The sequence below is a fragment of the Cervus elaphus genome, chromosome 29 (assembly GCF_910594005.1).
Source record: "Cervus elaphus chromosome 29, mCerEla1.1, whole genome shotgun sequence".
Classification (NCBI taxonomy): domain Eukaryota; kingdom Metazoa; phylum Chordata; class Mammalia; order Artiodactyla; family Cervidae; genus Cervus; species Cervus elaphus.
This window is the reverse complement of record NC_057843.1, coordinates 28873217-28882351: the sequence shown is the minus strand read 5'-3', so window position 1 is coordinate 28882351 and position 9135 is coordinate 28873217. Positions and strand designations below refer to the sequence as shown.

General features: G+C 38.5%; 1 protein-coding gene across 1 annotated transcript; it reads right to left on the bottom strand.

Annotated features, from left to right (window-relative positions):
- Positions 1 to 4541: 4541 nt before the first annotated feature.
- CER1 (cerberus 1, DAN family BMP antagonist) lies at positions 4542 to 7293 on the bottom strand. The gene is made up of 2 exons (XM_043890945.1): positions 6787 to 7293; positions 4542 to 4856 (listed from the first exon to the last, which is right to left on the bottom strand). The coding sequence occupies exons 1-2, from the start codon at positions 7291 to 7293 to the stop codon at positions 4542 to 4544; spliced, it is 822 nt and encodes a 273-aa protein (XP_043746880.1).
- Between the last annotated feature and the right edge of the window lie 1842 nt (positions 7294 to 9135).

Here is a 9135-nt window from a genome sequence, read left to right as displayed (position 1 = left end):
AGTCATGAGGCCCTCTGAATCTACTGTGTAAATCCATACCATCTAATCTGCTCAGAAATCTTCAAAAACTCTCCACAGTCTATCAAATACATTTTTAAGCCTGTTGGCTGCCATTCCAAGTTCCCCACCCTATGTACCCCACAGACCTTTTCAAGAGTAGTTCCCAAAATTCATTCATTTACCTTTACAAATATTGAGTTTTTATTCCTTACAAAATATTAAAATTATACATTGTAGGCATATATGTATGTTTCTGAATATATGCAAATATATAAAAATATCAAAATATGTAAATAATAATACTATTATATAAGAAATAAAAAGAAATATATCTAATAATATATTATATGTAATATATAAATGTAATGTAAATATATAAAACTTTAGAAATGGGAGACTATATATATAGTAGTAATATATAAATGTAATATATATATTGTAATATATAATATAATATATAAAACTTTAGAAATGGGAGACTAACAAAGATGTATAATATACAGGACTTGCTCACTATTATTGCTTTATAATTTGCATATATTATCTCTGATATTATATTATAAGCTACAGGGTGGGAGGAAATGTGTTTTATCTATGTTTGCTTATCTGAGGGTCCTCAGAATAATGTCATGTATAGCATAAATAATCAGTGAAAATTCAGAGAATACATAACATTCTTAATTAAGAATTAAACTGACAGGTTAAGGAGACTATACACACCAAAAAAATAAATTATCAAAGCTAAGTTAACCACTCCCTGTAAGGAATACTTCATGCTATACTTTCTAATAGAGATAAAATAGTATAGAAAAAACACCTCTAAAAACTGTTGTAAAAACAAGCTGGAATCCTGTATGGAGAAAAGAGTAACCATGGAGCAATTTATATAGAATATCATGTTTGTAGTAATTTAAAACTCAGCTTTATTGTCACATTTTCACAGATTATTCAGTCTAACATAATTAACCTCTGGCACACTTGTCTATTTTATTTTTTATCATTTATAGCCATCTGATATTTTTCCTTTTCAGGTGATTGATTGATGAATTGATTGATTTTCAAGTTGGTTGTCTCCCTGCACTAGAATATGAACTCTGTAGGACCAGGGACCTTGTCTGACTTGTTTCCTTGCTGTGGACACAGCTATAGACCTACAGCTCTGTCTTGCACAGAACTGGTGGACAAATAAATACTTGCTGAGTAAAGGAACATATACACAAAAATAGTATGCATTACTTATGGATGTGTATGTACCTTTACAAAAATATAAAAGGTATTGGAAGTGTAAACAAGACTGGGGGGTGGTAAGTATTGCGTGCTCAGGGACTTGGGGGATAGATCAGCATGGTAGTTAGAGAAGACATATATGTGAAGCGGTTCATACTTTTAAGAAAATAGATAAGAAGCACAAGATGACAAAACGTTAACTATGGAAATTAAGGGTCTGTTGTATTGCTTTTTGCACTTTTCTATGTCCTTTAAATGTCTCAAAACAATTTTTTTTTAAAAGTCTGAATAGAGAAGAGTGAATTTATCCTAGCTTTATAGGATCTAAAGCTCTCTAATGTGCTGTTACCTAAACCTGATCATCACAGTAATTCTGAAGTAATTATTACCAGCCTTATTTTATACAGGAGGAAAATGAGACCAAAATTGAGGAAGGGAGCTTGCCATGACCACCTCTTAAGTCAAGCCAATGCTTGGCTGAGAACTTGACCTAGGGATGACCTATCTTTCAAGAGATAATATCACTGTCCTTCAAACATGAGGGCTAGACCAGAGGTAAAAAATAAATTAGCCTTGAGAGCTATAGGCAAGAGACCTAGAGGAGTTAAATCTAAATTGACAAACAGCAAATCGGCAAACATTTTAATACAAGTAGAAAATATGCTTCACATGATCTTAGTCAAGTTGCATAAAATTTTTAGGCTTATTTTCCTCTCCTCCAAAATAGGGTATTTACATACCTCATGTGATTCTTGTTAGTATTGTACTATTTCTGTATTTACACATGACTTAAATTATACAATTTATTTAAGAGACTCAGGACAGTATCTGCACTTAATAGATTGTTCAACATTTGTGTGTTTCCTCTGTTTCTTATGCTGCCATGTATTATGTCAAACAGTTAGACACTGCCTTTTTTGTAAATAAAACTCATCGAATGTGGGCAATTTCGTGAGTTTCATGCTGCTGCTCTTTGAATGTGACCTCCGCTACAACCATCAGCTATCTCATCTCAAATTCACACATGAACAAGGGCAGAGCAGAATTTGAATAAAATTGATGATTGTTTGGGGCTTGGGCTGGAGAGTCTATTTGCAAGGATAGATAAAAGGGATTTGCAAGTGTGTGAGGAGGAGAAAGATAGTCAATTGGCAGAGATAGGTTTACATAATCAGGGTGAGGAAATTGCAAACTAGACAGCTGCTCAATAGCTTTTGGCACCAAAATATATTGACCAGCTGGGATATCATTAATGCTTAACAGTTTTATCCTTATGACCATATCTTGGCCAATTAGGTTGTCTTTGACCACAGAAGGGTATAATATATTCTAATATAAATGTTGCATGTATATCTCTGTAGCACATATTCTATTGCACTGATGTGTTGTAGAGTATACACTAAATATAAATGCATTTGTTTCTTTAGAACACCAGGTTAGATGGTGTGACTAAAGAGGAACAGAATTAAAATAGACATTAATTTCTTTAAAAAAAATTATTGTTCCAGGATACACATTCTTGGGTACACTGAAAGTAAAGAGGTTCAAATAAAATCATTTTTAAGATGAATTTTTAAAGAATGATTTTAGAAAAAGAAATGTGGCTAAGGAAAGTTAGTTCTGCACGCTTTTCATACAAATAAATACACACAGGAGAAATGACTGACGGACAGTGATTGAAGGACCTTAACAGAAAGCGGTTTGCAGTGTTAAAAGAAACACTTGGGCCAGTGTCATTAGCCTATGAAACCATCTCAGAAATACTCTTACTAGATAATCTCCCAATAGTGCCTTTAAATTAATGGAGAGGTAAAACAAATAAGGGCAAAATATAAGACAAATGAATGCTATAACATTTCCCAGAATGCATCATATGTGAAAATTTAATACATTAAAATATTTGGAATCTTTTCAGAATTTGCAACTGTGGCATTTACAGAATAAAACTTGTAACAGAGTATTTATGAAGTAACACAAACACAGTCATACAAACACAGAACCATTACTAAACTACCTAAACCAAAATGCATGAGAAAACGGATTCCACCTGTAAATTGCTTTTTAAATTTTAAATCATTTGCAGTTTACTTAATTTGACTTCTACAGGAATTCCTTGGTTATTTGCATCAACATCTCTGGATTAACCTTTAAACCTGATACTGATCATATATTTTCCTTCCCCATAATTTAGGTACTGGTTTGTTTACCAATGATTGATTGTTCCTTCTGCCCATGTAAACCACTAAAAGTAACATCTGTGTTCCTTCTTCAAAGCTAGAGACCTGACATTAAGAATTTTATATGGGAAGTATAAAAAGTAATGAGGCAACCAAACACCAAACTCTTTCCACTTATGGACCTACTTAATCATCTGATAGAAGTCAAATAAAACATGGCCTGAGAGCAAAGACAGCTACAAGGATCAGGAATCCTCTCTACAAACACCACATAGATATGTATACATACATGCATACATATATTGCTCAGTCGCCCAGTCGTGTCCAACTCTTTGTGACCCCATGGACTGCAGCCTCCCTGTCCCTCACCATCTGCTGGAGTCTGCCCAAGTTCATGCCCATTGCATCAGTGATGCCATCCAGCCATCTCATCCTCTGATGCCCTTTTCTCCTTCTGCCCTCAATCTTCTCCAGCTTTCCCAAGGCTAACTGAATTCTGCCAAGAGAAAGCCTCTGGTCATAGCAAATACCCCTTTTCAACAACACAAGAGATGACTTTGCACATGGACATCACCAAATGGTCAATACCCAAATCAAATTGATTACATTCTTTGTAGCTGAAGATGAAGAAGCTGTAAACAATCAGCAAAAACAAGACCTGGAGCTGACTGTGGCTCAGATGTATACGTATATATATGTATATATAAATACATATGTATATTTGCTAATGCTTTGACAAGCTATTAAAGAAACCCATTTTATGGTCTAGTTTATTTCTTTTCCATCTTCAGATGGAGGGTTCTTACCAAAACTTGTAGACAATAAATCATGTAATAATAGTAGCAGAAAGGACCTTAGCAATTGTCTAGTTCAAGTCCCTCCTTTATAGATGAAAAACTTCAGGAAAAAGCTGCTGCAGCTCATTAACGTGCTATACCCAGTTAGTGTCAGAGTCGAGACTAGATCCCAAATGTGCACTGATAAATGGATGAATAAATATCATGACCTCTAACTCATTTTCACAACTATTTTGTAAACCATCTTTCTCTTAAAATATTACATACCCATTTAACATTTCAGACTGAGTAACCAGTAATTTTGCTGATAATGGTAAGATAGCTTTTCTTTTTTTTTTTTTTATGTTGAAAATCCTGGGATAAAGGGATCTTGGACATGAAATTCTGCCCGAAAGCCAGCCTGTTCGGGGTAGCCATGCTGATGCTCTGTCTTCCCCATGCACTGACATTCCTCCACCAGCATCACCACCTTGACCACCATAGCCAGGCCGGTGCAGTTGAGCTGTAAGTGCCTCGTGGTGAACTTGGCAGGCAGGCAGTGGGAGCAGAATGTGTGGGGATGCTGCGCAGCTTCAGGAAAAGGCAGGGACCCGCATTTTCCAAAGCAGAGGTTGTTCTGTACAACCACTTCCTCACAGTCTTCATGGGTGATAGTCTAAAAGGCAAACACATCTCCATTAAATTATCTTGAATCATTTCTTTAACATACATGATGCAGAAGCTCTAGACTATTAAGTCTGAGGATGTTAGTTGCTCAGTCATGTCCAACTCTTTGCATCCCCATGGACTGTAGCCCACCAGTCTCCTCTGTCCATGGAATTCTCCAGGCAAAAATTCTGGAGTGGGTTGCCATTCCTTTCTCCAGGAGATCTTCCCAATCCAGGGATTGAACCCAGTTCTCCTCTATTACAGGCAGATTCTTTACCATCTGAGCCACCATGGAGGCCTTTCCAAGCCTGAGGATAACTTAGACTAAAATTTAAAAATCTTTCCAATGTTGGATACATTTTGCAAATATCCAAGTGATGGTATCTTAAGAGCATAGAGCTACCTCAAATAAATTTCTTTTATTGGGTAAATTAATAAATTAACCTGTAGGAAATACCTAAGGTAATATGAAAACGTTTACACTTGAATGCCAAACTCTAAGTTTGATGTTACTGGTCTGAAAAATTCTAATGGCTTGCTTCTTGTCAATAATGTGTCTCACCCTTCTACTCTTCACGGTGCATTGTACATAATAAATTCTCATTACATATTTGTTCAATAGCTCACAGAATAGATCAGAACATCAAGAGTTTAATTCTGTCCTATTTTGCAGTGTTTATAGTACATTCAAATTTATTAAAGTTGCATGGAGCAAAGTTGCAGCACCTACACCTCTAAATCATTTTGTGTGACATCATCTCTGCCTCTCCTGTAACCCCAGACACCTAGCTTTATGTGCCCTTCAAAATATATGAGCCAAACACCTTACTCTTAATTTGATTAGCAATAGAATTCAAAATAAGAGTTCAAAGGAAACTTGATTGCCCAGTTCTTAGGAGCAATTTTCTAATTATACATTGGCCAACAAAGCAGTCATTATTATTTGATCATTGCCTCGTCACTGTACGTATCCTTGCCTTTTCAGAATACTTAACTGCCTTGCACAGTCAATTACCTTATAATACTGCCTGCTTAATTGGGTAGCTTTACTGGACTGTAAAATTTTATTCTACCCTGCATTGCTTTTGGTTCACTATCTCTGTGTTTAAGGACCTGATGCAATTTCTCAATTTTAATCTAACATTTGGAGCATGGGCTTTGCCAGACTGACTGGAGGAAGTAGATAGTAGAATGCTCCCTGGTCTTAATAGTGTGGAATCAATCATCCTAACCACAAATCAGCCAACACCACATGAATTGGGAGACAGGCTTTTCTAAGGGGAGGAAATGTGATTTCATATCAAGATTACTTTTTGAAAGCTTATGAGAAAATCTGCTGTATTAAATCATTTTTGCTATGTAATGCTAGAAATAATCTGGCAACTTTTGCCTGACAACCTGGACATAGGTGATAGACCTATGAAGTAGCTGGGTGTGAAATACAGAGATTAAGACCATCATACATGCATGTTTGGGGAGGAGTCCAGCATATCCCACTTATCTGCAGATGGAACCCACCTGCTCATCCATGTCTAATGGAGTGTAGAGATGCAGCTAGGGAGAAGTTCCAGTGATCACTCTAAGTTCCCAATTTCGTAACTGGGGGTACAATCAATTACTTCTCCAGATAGACCACACCAGTGTAAAAACAAATAAATAACCCCTCCCCAAAAAAAACCACAAAGCTCTGTGTGATCAATATGAATGATTACTAACATTAGCACTACCCTCATACCATCTTTGCAGCATTTCCAAGGTTAGAAACAAATTTAGGGAATATGAGCATACTTTGCCAAATCTCATGATGAAGGTCCAAGGACCAAATCTGGAAATTAGGAGACTCAGACTCCTGGCACATTCATCCCTGCTTTTCACCCACCCCAGCTGTCTACTCCCTCCTGAAAATCTGGATCCCCGCCCCCACCCAGAACAAATACCTGGCTGAAGGGCACTGTCCTACAGGTCTCCTGATGTACTTCATGGCTTTTGATAGGCAGGATGATCCCCTGAGAAGCTGGACTCATTCTGAACATGAAGTGGTGCCAGAATTTCTTGGCTTCTTCCCGGAGAGGAGACTTCTCCATCGGCATCCTATCCTTGGGCTGAGTGAGGCCCCAAGTCCCAGGGAATAACTGCTCACTGACTAAGCCCTGGGATGGGTGCAGCTCTCTCTCCGGCTTCTTCCAGAATCTCCCAAACCTGGACAGCATCTTTTCTCTCTGCCTCTGGCCCTCCTCTGCAGGGCTGGCACCTATCAGATGTGGCATGGCCACAAACAGATCTGGCTTCTCCTCTGCTTCCTCCTGAGTGCCCATGGAGAGCTCTCTGCGATTCCTTTCTAGGAGCACAAGAGAGACAGAACTCTGCCTCTGGCGACCATCCCCGTGCTGCACAGCCTCCCCTAGAGGCAGGAGCACCAGCAGCTGAAGGAAGAGAAGATGCATGCTGTCGGGGCCCGCTTCTTGCAGATTCACAGACTGTGAGGCCCAGAAAGAGGTTCACTCCTTGCAGGAATGTGACCAGGGAGATGCTATATATGGATACCTGCCTTGTGGGATGGGAAGGCAGGTGGTCAGTAGCCAGGCAGAGTAAACACATCTCTTGTTTGCTTGAATTATGGAGTGCTAATAGTGTTCTGCCTTCATTTTGGTTTTGTGTATTTTAGAAGGCTCCAGTGAAAGCCAGGGACCCAGGGGGTAATTAGCTGACACTTTATCGTCTGAGATTTAAGGAGCAGTATTAGTGAAAACAACACTTCTTTGCCTGGATTTCCCATCACTGTTATTAGGGCCAGAGTAAGCTAACATCTGTGGTGCATCTGCTTTGTGCTGAGATCGAACTGACATGTTTTTAAGAGAGAGTTTAGTCTCTCAGTCGTGTCCAACTCTTTGTGACCCCATGGACTGAAGCACGCCAGGCTTCCCTTTCCATCAACCAAACTCCCGAAGCTTGCTCAAACTCATGTCCATCAAGTCAGTGATGCCATCCAGCCATCTCATCCTCTGTTGTCCCCTTCTCCTCCTTCTCCTCTTTAAGAGAGAAGTGTATCAGGTAAAAATTAATGTATACGTTTAACCAAAGTTCAGGCCATTAGGCTCTACACACACACACAGGAACAGCCAAAGAAATATATAAAAGTTGTAAGAAAGAGAAAGGAATAGAGGGATGTTACATTCATTGAGAAGGGGATGCTCCTACTACTGAGATGTGGTTGGGGTTGTTGATTTTTGCGTGGTAACAGTAACGGGAGTATAGTCTCCTTTTCCACACATGGAAACTCACAATTCCCAAATAATCCCCTCACCTTAAGAATCAAATACTGGTGCTAAATTTCACAACTGATTAATCATCAGATAAACTTTTTCAATTGTTCACACAAATCTCTCAACAGGATTCTAAGTAATAGACTGACAGCTCATTAGCCCTCGGTGAGGAGGGGGAAATGTCTTTCCCTCAAGCCACCCTACTGACATTTTTTTTTCTCAAAACAAAGAGCCAGACTTGAAAACGTGGATTCTACAAACCAGGTTTGATAGCTCTGGGGCATGAAGCTGGCTGGCCCACATCATTTTCTTTATTCTGCAATAATTGATGACCAGGTTAAATAAAGATGGAGGCAAACATGAGTATTCAGGGATCAAAGGAAAATTTGTTAGATGACTATCATTTTTAAAACATTATAAATCAGACAAAGGTGTAAGAAAGAAACATTTTCACAAAAATGAATCTCAGAATTCAGTTCCATCAACCCTCTACAATATTTGAATAGTATTTCCATTGGGAATCAGCCTAACACCTGCTTGCCTTTCTCCCCTTTTAATTCAATCATCATATTTCTTGCTTTCAGTAACACACATAATCCTGGAACATAACCCCTTTTTTCAGTAATGATTAATCTTTTTTTCTAAGAAGTGACCCACTGGAATATTTTTTCCAGAACCACTGTTCTTCTTAATAGTTATGCCTGATTTCTAAGAGCTCAGTTCAGTTTAGTTCAGTTGCTCAGTTGTGTCTGACTCTTTGCGACCCCATGAACCGCAGCACGCCAGGCCTCCCTGTCCATCACCAACTCCTGGAGTCTACCCAAACCCATGTCCATTGAGTCGGTGATGCCATCCAACCATCTCATCCTCTGTCATCCCCTTCTCCTCCTGCTCTCAATCTTTCCCAGCATCAGGGTCTTTTCAAATGAGTCAGCTCTTCGCATGAGGTAGCCAAAGTGTTGGAGTTTCAGCTTCAACATCAGTCCTTCCAGTGAACACCCAGGACTGATCTCCTTCAGGATG

Excerpts from the sequence above, each read along its gene's own strand:
- CER1 (XM_043890945.1), bottom strand. The coding sequence starts at position 7,293 with ATGCATCTTCTCTTCCTTCAGCTGCTGGTGCTCCTGCCTCTAGGGGAG. Across the intron at positions 4,857-6,786 it reads GGACAGTGCCCTTCAGCCAG|ACTATCACCCATGAAGACTG; the intron begins GTATTTGTTCTG and ends TTTGCCTTTTAG.